Source organism: Nesoenas mayeri (assembly GCF_963082525.1).
Source record: "Nesoenas mayeri genome assembly, chromosome: 3".
NCBI classification, from domain to species: domain Eukaryota; kingdom Metazoa; phylum Chordata; class Aves; order Columbiformes; family Columbidae; genus Nesoenas; species Nesoenas mayeri.
Genome location: NC_137544.1, coordinates 92090657 through 92111843, shown reverse-complemented (window position 1 = coordinate 92111843; position 21187 = coordinate 92090657). Strand labels below are relative to the sequence as shown.

The window sequence follows — 21187 nt, the reverse complement described above, 5'->3', positions numbered from 1 at the left end:
AAACAAAACAACTTGGCATTAGCATGTGCCTTGTCAGGTAAAATATACATTCACGACAGCAACAAACTCCAATTATGCAGATTTTTATGTTTTAGTAACATTTTAAAATGCAAAAGCATTATTTGTATAATGCAGATGTTGACTGTTCTTGTCCTCACTAGTGATACAGCTCCTCAATTTTCAACTACTGATGCAAAGTTTCAATGTATTTCAAACTACTTACATGGTTTAGCCAAATAAGAATATTTAACCAATATGTTTTTCCTCAAACGCATAAATTAGTAATATTATAGATTATCTGACCACATGCAGAAGACCAGAAAGCACTCAGTTTATGACGCTTTGAACATACACATCTAAGAAACAACAAGGTTCTAAATGAGAAAAGCAATTCAGACACAGTTACACGGCAGCACAGCCCCTTTGCTGCTGTACCGCTTGTCACGTTGTTGTGAGCTGTTTTCATGGCTACCAATATATCACACAGCTGAAGTGTAACGTGAGATACAAAATAGTGAAACATGATTAGTTATCCACAAAGAATTAGTACTACAGTTAAAGGAGATCATTACACACAAAAAGTCAGGGTTTTGTCTTCCTTTTTTTTTTTTTTTTTTTTTTTTTTTTTAATACTGCAACCAGTAGGAAGTTAAATTTCAAAAATTTCAACAAATGAAAAAATACCACTTGATTTATAGGTCTAGTATTTATAATGTAGCCAGAGGATAATCCTTTGTTATTTTCAAGTTCTTCTAATCATTCTTGTTTAATATGATACAAAATACAGAGTTAAGTTTTTAAATGTCTTTATTGGATGGTAATTAGCGGTGAAAGCCTTTTCTGCTCTTCTGTTTATTGACAAGGTAACTTTCAAAAATGTGTCCTCTAAAAATCCGGTTACTAAGCTAATAGTCAGACCTGCAAATGAACTGGCCTTCTATAGAGACTCATATGAACTGTTATTCATATGGCTTAATGGTCCTAATCCTGCAAGTGTTCTCATTGATAATGGTTAGCCATTTCCTATTAGAAATAGTCATAAGGATTAATCAATTTACCAGACTTAACTTACTTTAGGCTTTTTAAAACAGAAATCTAAGACTACTGAAAAGCATTATTTTTCACATTAAATAGCTTGAATGCACGTACATGTGTGTACATGCAAGTACAGTCTTATTGAAGTGGACAAAAGATGTTTCTGATGACTTTGTAGTGAACTTAAGGAAAGGCATCCTACCACAGTAAAAATTCCTATCCTCTGTAAAATATTCACACGTAGAGTGCATTATTACATAGAATACAACATTTTGTTTCCATTGCTCAAACATCATACCAAGTTAACTGCTCTATTCCCTCCTTGATTTCTTCTCCCCTCAAGCATTGCCTTGGTTGTTCAGTGACGAGGAGGGGACCTGGATGGAAGCATGCCAGGCCAGCAGAGAGCTGGAAATGCCATCAGAGGAGATGTGTGCAGTTGCATAAAGGGCAGGAGAAGAACAACTCTTGCTTTTGGAGGTCTCTAGATCACCAACAGTTTGCCTTCTCCATTTTCTTACATCTCAGTGCTTGCCTTGAGCGCTAGCAAGCACAGCTACTTGTTGCAGCTTTTCAGCAAAGCAACAGAGATCATAGAATCACAGGATGTTAGGGATTGGAAGGGACCTCAAAAGATCATCTAGTCCAATCCCCCAGATGAGGTTACACAGGAATGTGTCCAGACGGGTTTGAATGTCTCCAGAGTAGGAGACTCCACAACCTCCCTGGGCAGCCTGTTCCTGTGCTCTGTCACCCTCACTGAGAAGTTTCTGCTCAAATTTAAAAGGAACCTCTTGTGTTCCAGTTTGTACCCATTGGCCCTTGTCTTACCATTGGTTGTCACTGAGAAGAGCCTGGCTCCACCCTGTGACACTTACCCTTTACATATTTATAAACATTAATGAGGCCATAAACATTAATGAGATGCTCCTGATCCACCTGCCTAACAGAGTGGCAGGAACGCCAGAAATATTTGAAGTGATCAATCCATCTACAATGAAATATCAAATGTTGTCAACATGATGCTCATTGCAGCAAAGGATTTAACTCCGACTGTTTTACTTAGGTGATGAATAGGCGTGTGAAAGAGCACATTTCTGAATCCTCCGGGAATTTTGAAGTCCTGCTGGGGATACCAAGCAGCATCCTCACTGCGGGGAGTGAGATATGAATCTAAACTGCAAGTCATTCTGCTCAGTATCTCAAAAACATCTCTTGAGGCATAACCGACCACAGTGAGCAGTACTGTTCTCTACCAGGCAAGGTCCTAAGCCTGGGTAATCATCTAGGGAAGATCCCCACCTGCCTTATGCTAAATCGCAACTTTACATCTTTTATAAATATTGGTAAAATATTTCTAAGTTAGACTGAAATACAACCTGCCTGCCAGATGCTGCAATTTGTGAGCAGCAAATACACGGTCTGAGCACCAATCTTTAGCTAAGAACATTTTTATGAGATTTAAACAAACAAAAAAAATCACTAAATGTTAAGATTCAGTCATATGAAACCAACTACACCCAGCAGACTGATACAACAAAGAAAAAACATTGCATTTTCTTTCCAGCATTTTGGTTCACAAGCATTACCTGGTTGTGACTTCTTGGGACTTCCTAGACTTGGTTTTCCTAGCAGTTATTTTACAACATGTACCAAGAAATCGGATATGCTCTACATGTTTTATTAATCGTATGTAGAAGATTCTGCCACTATAAACTGCTTTGCACACACAGATTCTTCTGAAACTTAAAACATAGCTCTGGTTTGCAGGAAAATACACTGCCCGCAAAGGTGGAGTTTTTTCTTTATTTAACTTTTAGGAAATTCAGAACCATAGTACTTAGAAGTGTTCATAAGTTGCACATGACAAAGCCAAGCTTTGACAGTGTGGAAACCATGAACCAAAATGTTTTGGTCATCTGCAGAGTGTTAAATCACCAGTAGGATGTTTTCCAATCATTTTACAGAAATTGTACAGATTTTAAGTTAAGACGTTGTAATGCCATAAATCAATCATACCAGCACCATTTGTGCCACTGTAGTAAAGATTACATCAGTGTTTCCATTATAAAACCCCTATTTTTCAGGGGTTTCTAATTCAGCCATAAAAATTGGCTCCAGCCTGAAGCTTGGCAACCAGACTTACCACTTGGGAGCAATTCTTTTAACCTTTTTTTTTTTTTTTAATGGATTGGCCTTTCAAGCTACAAAATAGTTCAGAAAAATAAAATTAGTGGTTTCAAATTTTGGTGAACTTCTATCCCTCAAAAACATTGTTTTAAAAACTGATAATTTTGTCTGTCATAAATCTGTAATGTGGACTGCTGCTTTTGGGTATTTTGGATAGAAGCAGTGGATAAAAATCACCGGCTTATTTTGTTTAAAAATAAATGGAACTTCCCATGAAAACTTTTAATCCAATAACATTTTCACAAATTACTTTCTCATGGCAAGATGTGGAAGGCATTACATAAGGAAGCCTTTATGTCTCATTTATGCTGCATCTATTCATTTCTGTGGTGAGAGGTATGTAATACTGTATTTTGATGCCTTGACTCAAATCTGCTCATCATCTTCAAGACAACTATTTTGCTCTTTGGTAGCACAGATTCACCTGTGAGCCTGACATGGTCCCTGACAAAGTTCTGTTTAAGCACAGAAAAAGAAGAAATACTCTGAAAGTGGCAAAGAAACAGAACTCCTTTAAAATGTATTTTGTTTAAAAATCTCTGTATTAAATACTGATTCTAACCTGCTTCTAACAGTCTCAGTTTTTCTCATGCACAGTAAATTATAAAAAATTATCAATTAGATTTTAAGCCTAGTTGTTCTTCTCCTGCCCTTTATGCAACTGCACACATCTCCTCTGATGGCATTTCCAGCTCTCTGCTGGCCTGGCATGCTTCCATCCAGGTCCCCTCCTCGTCACTGAACAACCAAGGCAATGCTTGAGGGGAGAAGAAATCAAGGAGGGAATAGAGCAGTTAACTTGATATGATGTTTGAGCAATGGAAACAAAATGTTGTATTCTATGTAATAATGCACTCTATGTGTGAATATTTTACAGAGGATAGGAGTTTTTTCTGTGGTAGTCCTTTGAATGTTGGTTGATTTCAGTGAGACATCCCAATAAACAACATGAACATGATTTCATCTTCAGGCTCCCAGAATATCCCCTAAAAACACAGGCTCAGCAAAAGGGAATTATAAGCCCAGTCCCACGCACCGCCTATCGAAGTCAGCAAAACTCATCAACAGTCCCAATAAGCTTTGGAGGGAATTCTCCCTGCAGTCTGAATTCCTAGGAGAATTTTTTCTTAATTCATATTTAGGCAGCAAATTGGCTTGGAAAGTTGTTTCCATAAGTTCTGAGAAGCTTAACAGCTCATACTTTTTTTTTTTGAGAAGTCATTTAAAATATATAATCATTGCTAAATTATAGCATTAGTTGCTTGAGGGAAGGATGTCTGGTTTATACGTAGCCCTTAATGTCACCAGTGTCAATTTTTAATACTACATTTCTTGGCTCTTGTCAGTTTGCTGCAGAGCTATGTCTTTTTCTTTTCTTCAAACAGCTATTTGCAGGGAAAAAACATTAGACATATTTGGCCCCTTCCTCACATCGTTTTTGTGATGTCAAGCTAGTGCATATTAATATAATCTATAGCATAAAAGTTATCTACCTTCAGATATAATGAGCTTTCAAGGAAACTATCTTTTGATCATAAAGAAAAATACCGTTGAAGATAGAGCACTTTGAGACTTTTTTTTTCTTTTTTTTTTACATATCAAACTATGTATACAGACACTCATACATGTAAGAAATCAGACAAAAGAGGAAAAACCCTAAAGAAAACAGAAAAGACTGATTCAGTTAAGAGAGAGATGGCATGCTTATTAGTTTTGGTGTTTCATTAGCAGATATTGTTATTACATTTTTACATTTGTTTTAGTATTACAAACATTGTTCTTATGTTTTTATATTTGTTTCAATATCAACTGATATTCTTCCGCACAAAATTCCCCTGTACAGTACAATACCTATAATACACTCTGCAACAGGTCGCAGATTCCTCTCTGAATCACACATAAGCCTGTGACTCAAACCACTACCTTTATACTTATGATTTTTTTTTAATAGTACCACTCCTGTGTTCACAGCCAAATTCCAAATCACAATTATATGATTTATGTTACCTACTAAAATAGTCTCCAGAATTTAAACCATATGCAAATATCTGAGCTACCCTATGCAGTAATAATCCCACTGAACACTTCAGACATAAAAGTAATCTGTGCTGCTCTGCAAACAACATCACAATTCTTTATTTTCTAACAAACCTTTGTGATGGTACTGTATGTAGATCAATTCCTGTAGTATTCCACCATTAACTGGCTACACTTCTGTGTTCTCTGAAGTGATCTTTCCACATGGGCCTTTAAGTGAAGCTGGTAACAATGTGAATGCTTTTATTGATTATTTTATTACTGTACTGGGCCTGGAAAACTAAACGGACTATTAACCAAATCCTGACTACTTGATATTTAAATTGAACGAAATACAATAATGAACATCAACGTTAATTTTTAATAACCTTTTTTTTTTTAAATTACATTAACTCACTCTGAATAATCTCCAGTAGCGGTGACCAAGCTTCCTCACCCTATAAGCCACCTACCAAATGTAAGATCATTAAGATCAGCACCTCGCCTGATTTTTTTCCACAGCTAAGCATGGGGCACAGAAGTAGTAAGAAATGCTGATGTACAACAGAAGAAAGAGAAATGGCTGTGGGAAAGGAGAAAACAAAGTTACCCACACCCTGCACAAGGAGCAGGGACTCTAGCAGGCAACTGAATGGCCTAGAATCATGCACAAAGAAGAATGAACAGTGGCATGGAGAGGATGAAACAAAACTGGACTGCATGCCCAGCAGAAGGAAAGCACACAGAGCTATGTGTAGGAAGTTGTATACATGATTATTTCCATCAGAGAGAGAATAGAGAAAGCACAGGAGGGAAGGGGTCCTAAAAATGCAAAGTCCTGTAAGAGGTTTTTATATAGAAAACTCAAGCTTCATGAATTCAGAAATTCAGCACATCTCTTTGAGGCTTAAAGACAGGAAGCAAAACTCTGTTTCTCCAGGAATAATCTTCTCAGCAGAGATAAGAACCCTACAGGATCTAGCTACTGCTGGAATTACCTCTAGCATGCTTAAAGAAAAGAACCTGTTCACTGCAAATCAGTTAAAAAAAAAATACATACATGCTCTTTTATGGTAGGAGAGAATGTTTTCTCAAAGGGACAAGCAAAGTCCAATTTGAACCACGGTTGACGGTAGAAGAGGTCACAGCTTACACGAGCATTCACCAGCTGCCTCAATGAGGCACAAAGTGGTGATATGAAGAAGACAGGGTCATGGGAGGAAGGTCTGGCAAAGTTCTGAAAACTGACTGATTTCCTCAATGAAAAACAACACGTAAAATAAATTTTAAAAAAGGATAAAGCTAAAAACTTGCATGCACACAAGAGACAAAACATATCAGTCGAAACCCTTCAGCTCTAAAGAATTTCCAAATCATATCTTCTGCTTGAAGAAAGGGAAGAAAGCAGCAAATTAATAAGTATTCCTGTCTCAAAAGGCCGAGCAGGCTGTTGTTAGAAAAAAACACAACAGTATTTTCATTTTAAAAATTGACGGTGTCAATGGTTCAATAGTTTCCCACTGCTTACCTCGTTGCAATGTTGTAAGACTCTGGATGAATACAAGTTTGGTCCAAAGGATTGGGCTGTCGTGAGGCATATGGTGTTGGTTTGCTCTTCTTTTTACCCTGTGCACCTGTTTTAGTCAAAAGTTCACGACTTCCAAGTTCATTTTTCTTATTACTGTCAGAAATCAAAAAAAGACATGTCATTCTTAATGAGCAAGATCCTAGCCCACTGACCACACATGAAAAATGCAATTGAACTTGTATATGTCAATTCTTTAAAAAAGAAAAGTACAAAATCCCTAAAAGGTCGTTATGAGCAAATCTTAACAACAGAATTATAGCATAAAAATATAGCATATCAGTGCACACATATATTAATTTAAAACAGGAAAAATCATTGGGAAGGGATTCTGTACTTCAAAATTTCTAAATGATGACGAGATTATAAAGAAAACACTAAACAACCTATCGTAGTGTTTGCAATCTGGATAGCATCTTCTGTCTGTAAAATGGAGACAATTTCATCTAACTACTTCATAAAGATCTCATAAGGATACTTTCATACTTAACTGTCAGTTAAGAGTCTGCATAATTTTAATTTTGAAAAATTGATAAACAAAATTTTCTATTCATACCATCTTTAGGTAAGCAAATTGCATCTCAAGCGTATGGACAGAATAAGGAAAGTATGTGAATGCTTAAACACCAGAACTCCTTAAACCACATATATTGACTTCCTAGACTTAAATTTCTGAAGAATTCTGCTCAAACATGGGCCAGGTCTAAATAAGAAAAATTTCAAATCAAAAGAACTCGGATCCAGATTCACTTAGAACAGGAAAAAAGCTAAAGGTGGAATCTACTTCTGTTTCAGAATTTATAAACCATTTTTGCAAAATTATCTTAATACAGCTTTTCCTAAAACTTAGTGAATACATTACTGACTCCTAACCAGCCAGCTTCAGTTAGCTTTTGGGTCAGGCTTTTTTATTTTATTTTTTTTCCTTTGATTGATCGGCTGAATAATGAAAAGGCTCCAAAGTCAGAGAGATCCACAGACAGACTACCCACATTGGTAGGAGGACTTCACAGATGACGGGAGAGAAAGATCTATCTTCACGTGTGCAGCGTATTTCCTATTAGCACACTTCTTCCTTTAAAGTTCCCCTCAAGCAAAACATGCTCAGGATACAGTAAAGGCATCAAATGACTCCCACTGACAAAGGCTCCTTTCTTGCCTCTTTTTTTGGTTTGTGTTTGTTTCCTAGATCACAAGTGGTTCCTGCTTTTGCAGGATAAAAGAGAACGCACCACAGGACCTGGAACTAGCAGTGGCACTTTGGGTTCTACCCATGCGTTGACCATCAGCAGAAATGCAGTTGTAACTTTCTCTTTCCGTTTCAGGTTTTTAAAATAACCAGTATTTGTTAACTTCCAAGTACAAAACCTAATTCACACAGCACTACACAGCCATCAACATGATCAGAGAGGACAAAAACGAAACCTTCTCAAAGTCCATGTCAAAAGCATTTCATTTTGCCAGCCGCAGCCACAAAAAACATTGTGGAGGCGATGGTGTTTGAGCTTTATTTTGGCCTCAAACTCCAAAGTTATAGCAGATTTCTCAGGTTATACAGTGTTCTCAAGTTTTATTGAATCCAACTAACATCAGAAGCATGCTCCAGCAAGGAAAAAAAACCCACAATGTTCTTAAACATTTCACCAGTGAACTTCTAGAAGGAAAAAAAAAAAAGGTGTCAGCCTTTTCTTCCTCAGTTATATTGCAGCATTCACTACAAGAGATCTGTACAGCATAAGAGCTATCAATCATCTACAGCCCTGAAAGCAGTTTCTTTGGTCTTCTGGTACTTGCAGTGCACACCATTTGGCCAGCAGCATGTGCTTCCTTGCCAGATGGGCAACCAATCTGTACACCTTCTACCCAGGCAGTAAGCCAGGCCTAATGTGCCTACCTTCTGCCTAGAAGCTGTTCTTGTGCTCTCTGGCCAGCAGCAACCAGGAATACAATATTGCTTCTGAGCATTGGGTTAGTGAAGAAATAGCATGTGCTTCCCAAGAAAATATTTATTGAGAAGAGTCAGTGGCAAACGGTTGGAGATGGTGTTACCACTGTGCCCTTTCTTAGATTTTATGTTGGAACGAGAAATGGTAAAAGCAGGAGAAGAGACACTGTCCCAGAAAGGGCACTTTCAGTTGTGGAGTTGGTACAGAACGAGGGAATGAGATGGCAGAGAAAAGGCTGACCTACTGTTGACAAACTGGACTTGGGAAAGGACCTCACATATTTGAGACAGAAGTCAAGACACATCATGCTTGCTAGGCACAAGAATATAACACAGAGTTTCATCCAGGCAGCTATTCAACTTCCTCTCTCCAGATAATGGAATTGAAACTCTCAGGAAATCCACTAGTTAACCACCATTACATTCTGCAGAGTCATCTTTACCACATTAAAATGAATTTACAAATCTCTAAATTATGCTTGAAAGACAAGCCTAAGGTTTTGGTATCTCAGATCAACGACACCACTGCATGTCAAACTACTTCTACCAACTCAGTGGCAGGATTTGTAATTAAATTTATGTACTTATTGAAACCCTGACTTAAGAGTACTAGGCTAACAGGCCATGATTATTGAGAGGAAGAACTAGCTTCAACCATTGACTTCAAGGAGTTTATCTGTTAAGACACTGTCTTTCAGAGTGCAAAGGCATAGGATTCCCTAAGTCTCAAGCCTGAATACAAAACAGAAAAGGAGAAAAAATCTTCTTGTACTATTTTGCATAATTTAGTCAAGATAGCTAACACCCCTATTACCTGCAGAAGGTCTTTATATATTCTTGATTGAATCTGATGAAGCCAGCACACTGTTGGAAGGATTTGGGACCCAGACCTTTAACTTCTTTGAGCTGTTCTCTGTTTATAAATGGTCCATTCTTCTCTCGCCATTCAATTATATTTTTAGCCCTGTTAGCATTCAGTCCTGCAATGTGTCTAAGAGAAAAGTTTACAGAGTACATTTACTACCATTGAACATTCATTAATACAAGTGCCATCCACTACAAGGATATATGTTACTGTAGAAAATCTAGTTTACAAAACTTAAAACCAGCTAAGATATCTGCAAATAGACTCAAAGACATCATCTTAAAAAGTATCCCTTCCTTCAATTCTACAGAAGGAATCCATTCAAATCAACAGAAGTTGGTATGGCAATACAGTTCCGCACATACAGTTCCTGGAGTAAGCCAGCGACACATAATTTATGATCTCTTGGCTATTTCTGTAATGCCAACTCAATTTGTCATGTCTTATGGCCTGTTCCCAGCTGCCCTCTTCAGGAAACGATGTGGGAAGAGTATTCAGGACAGATAAATTGCTCCTGTGAGAACAGCCCCCTCTCAGCTATTCTCTTCCAATGGTATCACAACACCTTGTCCCAAGGTGAAGAGCTGACGTCTGCTATCCAGGAGAGTGGCTGGGAGCAACTTGCCTTCCTCATAATTTAACAGATCCACACAGCTTGTTCCTTTTCTCTCAGCTGCTCTCGAGATAAAAGAACAGCTAGGAACAGGCTGCATGAGGTGTTCTCAGGGCAACTTGGACCCGGCAAAGAACTTACCTGTGAGGTGCAACTGCAGTTAGCCAAGCTCCTTCAGGACACAGTGGGTTTGCTGCACACTTTCTGTACACACATGCGAGTACAACTTTCTGCGTATGGAGTGTGTTAAGCATAGAAAGAGGGACAAGAGTTGTGGTGGGCAGTTACTCCTGGCACTAGAGAAGGAAATGTCTCCCATCTGGCTCTATATATCAGATGCCATTGCTGTAAGTCAACAGCAGCAGAGACCTGTTTGTGGAATGGCATAGACTGATTCTAGAATGACACCACTAGAAAACCTGGCAAAAACAGTCAAAAATCAGGGAAAAAAAATTTTAAAACCCCTTTCTATCATTCTCATCTTCAAGCAAAAGTTAAAAAAATAATCCAAAGTTGGTGAAAGCTTTATCTTTGACTGCACCTTTAACTACAGATAAAAATATTAATCATGAGGAGTGTAATTTTGTCCAAATATTTCTTAGAAACATTAAGAAATCCAGTTTATTTACACTGACAAAGGAACACAACAGAGTTCACAGAATTTTCCACTGATGATCTCAAGTCTTTCAAGTGTGGTACTGAGCAGTAATGCAGGTACTGTAGCATTGTCATCCCTTCCACGTGTAATATGTGTCAAGAAGTGTATTTGATGCATCAGAAAGCATGAGCAAAAAGCCTCGCTCATGGTATATTCTAGACAGAGCAACAATTTAATACACTGCACATCTGTGGGAAACTTGGACCGCATCTACACAGAAAGCAGAGTTGAACTGCTGAGTATCAAGTTAGATCCAGAACTTGATGCACCATGTGCATACAAACATCAGGTTAATTAAACCAAACAAATTACTTAGCCGACACGGTTACCTCCTGTAACCATGACTGGACAGTGTCACTCCATGTGCAGTGTCTTGAGGAGACACAGCAGCACCTCAGCCTGGTGCCCTCTGCTGAGCTGCGCAGTCTAGTTGGACCCTGCAGAAGGCTGACAGGGCTCACCCACTGCCCTTGCTTTCATAGGCTTTTATTCATGGAATGAAAGCGCGTCAGTCTCATTTACCAATGGTACCACTTTTTTACTAAGAGCTGATCTCAATCTGAAAGAAGGTAAGACAGAATATAAATCAAGAGTCACACTAAGAATTAGATACATGGAAAAAAATATGGAAGAGAAAGTAGAAAAAAACAGAATAGAGAGTATCTTTCAAAATATGGAAAGACATTTTTGTTTTCAAGAATTATTATAAGGGGTTAAAAATAACTAAAGATAGAGCTAGCAGGAATACATTTTCCTAACTTTGATACCAAATATAATTATCACTACTAAGATTATGGACATTCATTTTCTTCCCCTCCTACTGAAACTACCTGAAAGGAGGTTGTAGCATGGAGGGTGTTGGTCTCTTCTCCTGAGTAGCAAGTGATAGGACAAGAGGAAATGCCCTCAAGTTGCACTAGGAAAGGTTTAGATTAGATATTGGGAAAAAATTCTTTCCCAGAAAGGGTTGTCGGGCATTGGAATAGGCTGCCCAGGGAAGTGGTGGAGTCATCATCCCTGGAGGTGTTTAAAAGGCGTTCAGACAAGGTTCTTAGGGACTTGGTTTAGTGCTAGAGTTAGGTTATAGTTGGACTTGATGATCCTGAGGGTCGCTTCCAACTGAAATGATTCAAGGATTCTACTACAGAGGATGGCAGTAACACTTTTGCTCTTCTGAGAGGCTGTTCAGGTAAACAATTCTGAATTCAACATACTGAAGAAAGAAAACAAGCTTTTAATTTCTAACCAAGAGAAATAAAGTCCAGAACATTTTCCAAGTAAACGTGGCATAACTTAAAACAACAACAAAAAAGAAAACAGTAAAAAGGGATAAATTTTTCAGCAGTTTCCCCTTAAATCTTTCCTTTTCTCCTTTCCTCACCCAACTTTTACAACCTGTTCCACTTAGCAGTACCATAAAAATACCTTCGAAGAGACAGAAAGTACATTTGAAAATCCCCTTCTCAGTGTAAAAATACAGATTAATTATATCAAGTTTTTCTAAAATTGAGATTTGGCTCAAAAATTTTAAATATCTGTTTTTCTTTGAAAAATAGTTTTACCCTGGAGAATCACATATAGCTTTAAAAACTGAGTCTTAATGATCCAGTGAAAGACTGTCTTAATGTGTCATTTTCATGTAACTGGAAGTTTAACATAAGAGCCATTTGCTCCAGCTAAGCTTGAGTCAGATGGCAGACTAAACAGAGACTCTGTGATCCAGAGCCATGTAATTACTGGAATAGGAAAATGTTTGACTCACCTTAATAGTATTTCTGAGCAGATGTTAATATCAACTCCTACAAAGCTGACACACTCTTCAACCACACTGTCCAGAGTTGCTTTAAGCAAAGTCTGTGATACATCATGCTGAGAAACAAAAATGCAGATATCAGGTTACTGAAACATTGAAGCGTACATAAATAAGAACTGCAAACAATACTAACGTTAATAAAGGAGTTGAGGGAACTTATCAATATCTTATGTGAGGGTACCAGTTGAAAATATAAACTGCAGAACATATTTTTACAAGGTCTACTCTCTTTGCAACATCTTTGTCATGATACAAATCCCTAGAATAAGACACTCTTCACATTTCTGCTTTTTTAATAACTATTTCCCTGCATCATGTAAAAACAAAACTATATTAAAAACATAATGATTACTCAAAGGAATAACGCTCCTGATCATCCACTATGTCTTGTCTTTAATATGAAATTTATTTGGCTATAAGAACGGTTTATTAAAAATAAGACAATATTTTAAAAGTAAAGTATTTAGAGAAAATATCACAAATGCTATACTTTTGCACCTGCACACACAAATGTTTGAAAATAGTCCTATTTATGAGCATCACACTATAGTACTGTTATTATTTACTAAAAGAACAAGCCAGGTATTGTATGAGGCTGGGCAATACCTAAGGCACATATCAGCCCCGCAGCAACAAAATGTTTCAGATTTTGAACAAATATTTCTGGGAAGATTGGCAGGTCCTTGACCAAAGCCCCACTAATGGAAATTCTTCCAGTTTTTCCATTATTGTTCATAGTATTTCCCCTTCCCCCCCCACCTCCTAAAAGAAAATCAGTCACACTTGTCAAAGATAAAAGTTCCGAAGCTCTAAGACTTCTTTTCCTCCACAATGCAGGCATACTTCAATCCATAACTGCTAGCTCCCCACACAAGCCCATCGACGCTCAGAAGTCTGACCTGGAGGGAGAAGCCTCTCTAAATGCAGGAGCTAATTCAATCACTATGTTGGCTTAGCTTCAGGGCTCTTATACATCACCCATGTTAATCTGGGTTGATCTGTTGTGGTTTTGTGATGCATTCATTTTGGACATCAAGCTGGATCCAAGCCAAGACAGCAAACACTTCATCCAATACTTTGTTTTACCTCCTGAGCCATTCAGATCTTATAAAGACTTCACAGTTAAATTTAACATGCCAACAGCATCAATCCCAATCCACTAATGTTGGTAGTTTCTCAAGTAGGGTTTAATAACTGAAACAACTGTAAAACTTATGGCAACGTATTTCATACCCCCCTCATTTCAAGTAATGGTCATGTGATGTATTTTCATGATGTGATACATACTAAAGTTACTGAAAAACAAGAAGCGCAAATTTCACCAGTGTCGCTCCTTCTCTATAAAGTTCGCATGCCAAAAGCCATGTACGTGCATAAGTACTGGCATTTGCAAACAGTCTTGGCCTCACAACCACAAAGCTTACTTGTATACTTTGTAGATCAAATGTCATTTTCTGCTTCCTAATGCGTTGCTACTACAAGGCAATGACGACTTTTCTGAATAAAGAGAAACAAAAAAAAAACCCCATACCCCATAAAGAAGCCTTATGTTTCTGTTTTTCTGACTTACTGAAGATGAAGCTTCTCTTAGTTAGGATGTTCTATATATTCCATCCTCCTGCTGCCATCAACTGGGTAATGTACTAGAGCTAGAAGCTTCCAGCTCACACACATGCTCATGCAAGGATGCATTTACACACCACAGTACAAGAACTAGAATAACACTGTTCAGAAACAAAACTTGGCCTCTTCTTTACCAAGTGCAGCTGCCAAATACTGGGCTAGATTTTTCATGATGAAGCACAAATTAAAAATTTAATAGGAGAAAGATACTAATTCAACAATTTTTTTCATTATGATGGAGGAAGGCAAAAGGAGAAAAGATATGGACAGTCCTCAAAATTTCTTTCTGCTTTTAGGAAAGGCTATTGACTCCAAGATACTTGGAAGTTGATTATCATCTAGTTTCACAAGTTACATTAACAGGTTCCATTAACTGTAGCAGTTCTTGGCCACCTCTAAAAAAAAGTCTAGGTCTAAGAGAACAACTCAGAATATACAGTCTGTGGCAGAGATTAGACTAGACAGCTGTTTTCCTGCATTTCAGTCTCATTCTGTAAGATAAGGATCACTCTTCAGAAGGAATAACATGGAGTTACATGATTCAAAACTGAGACAACCACCATTGTCTCTATAATGTCTTACAGCATAGAGTGTAGCAAAGACGGTAATCCATAGGTATGGCCTAATCTTTCTAAACAGTTCTTTGGAAGAAGCTTAATTCAGTAGAAGCTTTATTTCCAGTCTGCTGAAAGTGAACCTAGATAGTGATTCAGCCAACTATATCCCCCCCCACCCCAAACAAGGAAAGGATATATCACCATCAAAAGCCAAGCTTCCCAAAATACCTCTGCTAATGGAAGACAGACCAGTGCTTACAGATCCCGAGTTTCAAATGTGAAGTTGGTATTTATGTGAAGATTTAAGCTTGTGGATGCAATAGTTTTTGTAAAATTCATGTGATGGAATACATGCAATTTGGAAAAAACCATAATATTCAACTGTTTATTTATTTTGCCAGGAAAACAAGTTAAGTCTCACAAAGATTATTTGCAATATTTTAACTAGATTGCTGCAGATGGTCACCATTAAAAAAGCAAGACACACACAAGTTTTTCTTTATTACTCCAACACAGAACAGTTGTACCACTTGGAATGGACATCACAGGACAAATGTGAAGGCATAAAGTGAATGGGCAGACAGGACAGAACAGTTACTCTGCTTACCACACAAGACAGCGTGGCTAAAACAATCCCTAAGATACCAATACCTCACAGAAGACAGACTGAGCTACTGAATGATGTTAAGTTGCAGACACTAGGAAAACTTTCCAGACAGTGGATCTGCCTCCCAAGATGCAGCTACTGACTGTCACAGCTTCCTTTCACTATGATGAAGAAATTTCTACATCCCTCTTTACATTGACACAAAGCACAGAGAGGTGTTAGGACTTAAGTTTCTAAAAGAAGTTAATTAAAAATGTGATTATCCCAATACCATTGTCAAGACTTCCTACTGTAACATGCTACACTTCAGAAAGGTTTCAAGTGCAAAGCATTTTCCTGTCTTCCAAGAATTTCACTCAACTCGAACATTAGAATCTAGATGATACTACATACTCCTATGTACTATCTAGGTGGTGCTATCAGATTATTCAGACACTGCTAAAAGCACATGTACTCCATGCTACTAGCTTGCTACAACAGGTTTGTAAAGACAGGAGTCCCTCTCAACTGCTGTATTATGCACATCAGAATAAAACCTACACAAATAAAATCCAAGACCCATATGCAAAGCTACTTTCCAAGGATGCTTATGCAGAATCTTATGCTGCACAGCCCAAACAAGCCCTCCACGCACCAACGTGGCAGACTGTTGCTTCAGCTGATCCCCTGCAAATGCTTCTAAATAAAATATTTTCATATTAACACTAACTCCGAATGCACCCCTACACATGAAGGTTTCCACCTGCTAACACCATTAAGTACTTTCTTTTTAATCAGAATAACTCTGACTTATTCGCTGTCTCTATCTGGGGAACAAATACCACCCCTACGACTCCCCACACAAAACCAGGAGAAACCAGCTCCCGGGGCCAGCTGAACCATTCAGACCAGGTGCTTACTTGGAGTCAAGCACGCAAAGCACCCCGACAGCTACGCCTAACAAGGAGAGGCACATCCTTTGGTGCCATTTTCAAATACTGTCTTGAATTTAGCACCCAAATAAATCACTAAGGTTTTAGTAAATTTTCTGTGGATATCTCCAAGCAACAAAATAGATTGATACCCCCTATTTATGGAAACTAAGACCAGCAGAAATAAGGGACTTGCCACAAACTGCAAAATGCCCAGTGCAAATCTGCAAACTTTCTTTTATTATCACTCTCCTGAAAACAAAGCCACCTTGCTTCTCAGATAGCATTAGGAAGTACTTAGATATCTGTTTGGTTTGGGTTTTTTGTGGGGAGCACTATAGAAATTAATCTGCCTGTAGAAATAGCAGGCAGAGTAACCATATTATAGTATTTGTTTTCTAAGGAATTATCAATGAGAAGGGAAACAAGATACATAAAATTATACTATTTGATTAATTGAAACGGCTACAGTAAATAATCATAGTTGACCAATAAATGAAATTCAGACATTACATTTTTCTGATCTTTTTATAAAGACTACCTCAATATCCCAAATGTAACTTACATTCGTGAATCTGGAAGAAAATTAAGGGCTTCTGTTTTGATTTCTGGTCATGATTACCACTCAAATTAGTCTGTGGCAAAATTGTTAAAATTACTAGTAAAAATAATATTACATTGTGTATTTTAAAACCACCATTCTGCAAACTCATGCTAAAAAACTAATAAAACACAATTCCATGTACTTTCATTAAACACAGCACTAACGTTTAACACTAAAAATAATGTTTAAGAACGACTGCCTATTATGCACAATAGTTTTGTCCTATTTTCACTTCCCCCAATACTTTATCTTTTCTTTCTATATGGTACGAAGCAGAGAGCAAGGATCGTTGTTATGGTCGGTTTCAAGAGCTATCAACACTCAGTAGAAATAATTAACGTTACTGAAAACCTATCTGTTCCTTGAGAGGGTGCTACTACAACTGTAATAGAAATCAAAACCCTGTTGATGTACACAACAGGAAGGCAGTACTTTAAATAGCCTCTCAGCTCAGTTCTCTCTAGCAGTATGTCAGTATGGACACTGTAAAAATACATTTGTCATTAGGATGACAAATCTGCCAAGTCAAAGAACCACTGTTCTCATGAAGCCTGGAGGATGAACTTGGTGTGTGTGAGCACAGGTGGTGGGGCCAGTACACTGACTTGGCCTGACCACAGACACTAAACACCAGATCACTAGTGTTAGACTACAACAACCCTAACAAGCAGCTTTTACATGGAAGTACATTACAGCTTTAAGCTCTTTACTTTGGCAATATAAAAATCCCCACAAATACTAAAACAATACACGTAACTATAATGCATTTGGTAATCTTTTTCCCGGTCCCCTGTAAAAATCGTAATTTCAGAAAATACAGTATGTCTGCATGTCTTTCTGAAAGCCAAATTCAAACAACTTAAAACTCTACTGCAAAACACAGCAATTCTTAAATACTTTTAATTTCACATTTACAAACGTTAGTAGGCATCGACATGACCAGCCCATGCATCATCATTACTTTACAATGCCCAAGAGTCACGTAAGGCACCTTCCAACGCAATTGAACAAGAATGACTCGGAGCCAGTGTAGACATGACCTAATGATGCTGGACACAAAGCAGTGGGGACGGGAAGAGTTCTCAGTCCAGGCAGCAACCTGCAGGTTTTTGACCCCAGTTCAGCACTACAGAATTGTAACAAGATCAACTTTCATCCTAAACAAGACTGAGCTGCGTGTAGGACAACCCAGTTTGGTTTTCGATCAAGTTATACTTCACTTGTCCTTTGAATCCAAAAGTCAATCTTCAATTAAGTAAATGCAATTTAATTTTTTGTCTAAACGTAAGTCCTGAAACACTTCTAACACCTCATAAAACATTATTTTACTTTCTTGGTACCTACCATTAACTTCTATATCCATGACTTTTAATAGTGAGATGTGAGACTAGCCAACAAGCCTCTTGAAAAAATACTTTTTTTTTTTTTCTTTAAATTATACTATAACTGTGCAGCCTGAATGACATTTACTGAATGAGAAATTAGGTGGGACAACACATCTTAAGCAAAGTTCAAAATTATATTATTTCACACAGATTCAATCCACAGAAACATGTTTTAAAATTTAAAAAGGGAAAAAAACATTCCCTACTTGCACTGTGGCCTATATACAATCAGTTGCATTTCAAATGCTTGTGAAACCACAAAAGGAAAATGCATTCAGGATAAGCCCTTAAGTACAGCAGGATGAATGCAACACAAATTATCTAATGATAAGTACCTTTGTCATGTGCAGAAATATAAAAAAAGTCAAAATACACCTTACATGTCAGGTGGAAATGTTGGAAAGTTCAGGCAGGGGGTTTTAATCTCTAGCGTCCTCTGGAAAATCCCTTTCAGTTAGATTCTAAGAAAACAAGCTTATCCCTCTGATGTTTGATAAAAGGACCTAACTTCAATAATTTCTTTTGAAGATTGCTTGTGGTTTCTCCAAGTGTTATATTGTTATAGGATATATTGTTATCCTATGTACTTAACTCTGACTCATTTCTTGTTTTCAAAAATCCAAATTCTGTTTATTTTAACAGCATATTATTATTACTGAAATATCCCCAGAGAGAGAAACGGATTTATATTTTCAAAGAAAATGATAAAACAAAAACAAAGTCTGTCAGATCTGACATTAAAAAAAAAAAAAAAGAAAACAAAAATGCACACTTGATCTTGTAAATGCTTCAAGTCACTTGCAAGTTGCTGGAATTCATCTTCTATTTACTTGTGCTTGTGTCCTAACTGGAGCAGTAATATTGCTAAGCTTGTTACACAAATTCAAACCCATTGCTAATATGGTCATATTTCTAAAACTAACTTATTTGACACAAGCAAGCTAGCAGCACATGACAGAATCCAAAAACATCTTCCTCCCTCCAGCACAGGTACCAGTTTTCTTCAATGCATATTGTTATGTGACTAAGGGGAAGTAATCTCTAATTGCAATTATCATCAACCACATAACTCCTGAAGATTTCAACGAGACATTTTCCAATTAGTAACAAAGGTGATCATCCAAACTGCTAGGTGGAAAGCCTACATTTCAATTTCAGTCCAAAACTGTATTTTGTGGCTGTTAAAGCTCTACAAACACAGGGGATATCCTGTGGTAGTATAGAAAGGTAAAGTGAGGACCATCAGGTGTGGAGTTTCATAGACCACATGGCTGAACAGCAACAAATTCAGTTGGAGACTTTCCTGAAAAGTGCCAAAGGATAAGAGGGGGGGAAAAATAAAAAGTTACACTGATAGGGGGAGAAGAAAGAATAAATTTATAGAGGAATGAGGCAGAAGTCATGAAGCCCCTGTGCATGTGGTCATATGCGGGAATTCTGTTTAGTCTGAAGTCAGTGACCATCCATCTCCCTGCGGCAAACAGGTGAGAAACAGCAGCTTCTGGGTATAAAGTTCCCACTGGCCTCACTCAGAGCACAGGCAGCCCCCAGGAGGTGTGAGGAGCTTGCTAAATGCCTCTGTAAATACACAGACTTCTTCCAGCTCCACTGAACACATGCTGGAGTTCCGCTCACTCCTCCTCCCCTTGAGGAAATGTGCTACTTGGAATATTTTATAAAACTAGAAAAAAACCAGCAAATTCATTTAAGGGTATTTGCTAAAATTGCAATATTTGTACAGTTGATACACATTTTATGATACCCTAGATTTCTAATGAAAGCAGTCTCAAAGTTAGTAAACAAATACACTCGGCAACTGCTACACCAGGTGACTCATATCAGCAATGGACTGAGAATATATTTAATACAAGGACATATCCATCCCCACATTAAAAATGTATACGCCAAACAATGACATCTGGCAATTTTTTTAATCCCACACCAGAACCAGTCATGATACAATGAAGAGGAAAAAATATTTTCATTTAATGTGACACTACATCCTGAAACTCTTGCTGGAAAGTACTTTTAGGAAATTTGACTTTTCTCAACTTTTTGCCTGTTTGTTTTTTGTTTTGGTTTGGTTTTTTGTTTGTTTTGTTTTTGTTTTTTTCCCAATAAAAGGGATCAGTTCAAACTGAATATGCCCAAATACCACAGTCTAATTCCTCTCTGTTCAGTTCTCTCCCTCTCTTCTACTTAGTTCCTCCTTTGCTTTCATCGGGCTCCTCTCCTTTCTGCACCCCCAACCTCTTCCATGGCATAGCTAACGGCAAAAATAACCTACGAGTGAAGCAAAATGCAAGACACTGGTCTGCAAAAGACACAGCCAAACTCAAACAAAGCAAGCTTATTTTCTCTCCTTACTAAAAAGCATACACTTTTGATTGACATATGACAACTCAAAAAGTCACCCAGGGTAGTGTTTATTGAATGACCCATGGAAGACTGAAAGCTGCCAGAAAACCAGGAAACATGAGAAAACAAAAGCTTCTTCAGTACCAGCATTTATGGTTTTGACAGGCAGAGTACATAAGCATCCGTTGTGTCATTCACATCTTGATAACTGAAACCAATTTTAGCACAACTCACTATACATAACAGCAAGCTATACTTAAAGCAAAAGCATAGAAAATAATTGGAAAAAAAAATCTCCATGATGTAGTAAGTTTATATATTTTTAAAAATCTGCTGTGCACTAAGCTTAACAAAATGTGCATCAAAATGTGTGTTCAGTACTTTTCCTATTATATATATAGCACAAGCAAAGTGTTTGCATG

At 37.6% G+C, this 21187-nt stretch overlaps 1 protein-coding gene across 1 annotated transcript in view; it reads right to left on the bottom strand.

Moving 5' to 3' along the window:
* Positions 1 to 21187, bottom strand: part of SRBD1 (S1 RNA binding domain 1) — a 124689-nt gene that overhangs the window by 9463 nt on the left and 94039 nt on the right. The window contains exons 17-19 of the mRNA XM_080342907.1: positions 12670 to 12776; positions 9586 to 9762; positions 6770 to 6922 (exon numbers count right to left, since the gene is read on the bottom strand). Of these exons, the coding sequence (XP_080199033.1) occupies positions 6770 to 6922; positions 9586 to 9762; positions 12670 to 12776 (437 nt within the window). The remainder of the gene's footprint in view (positions 1 to 6769; positions 6923 to 9585; positions 9763 to 12669; positions 12777 to 21187) is intronic.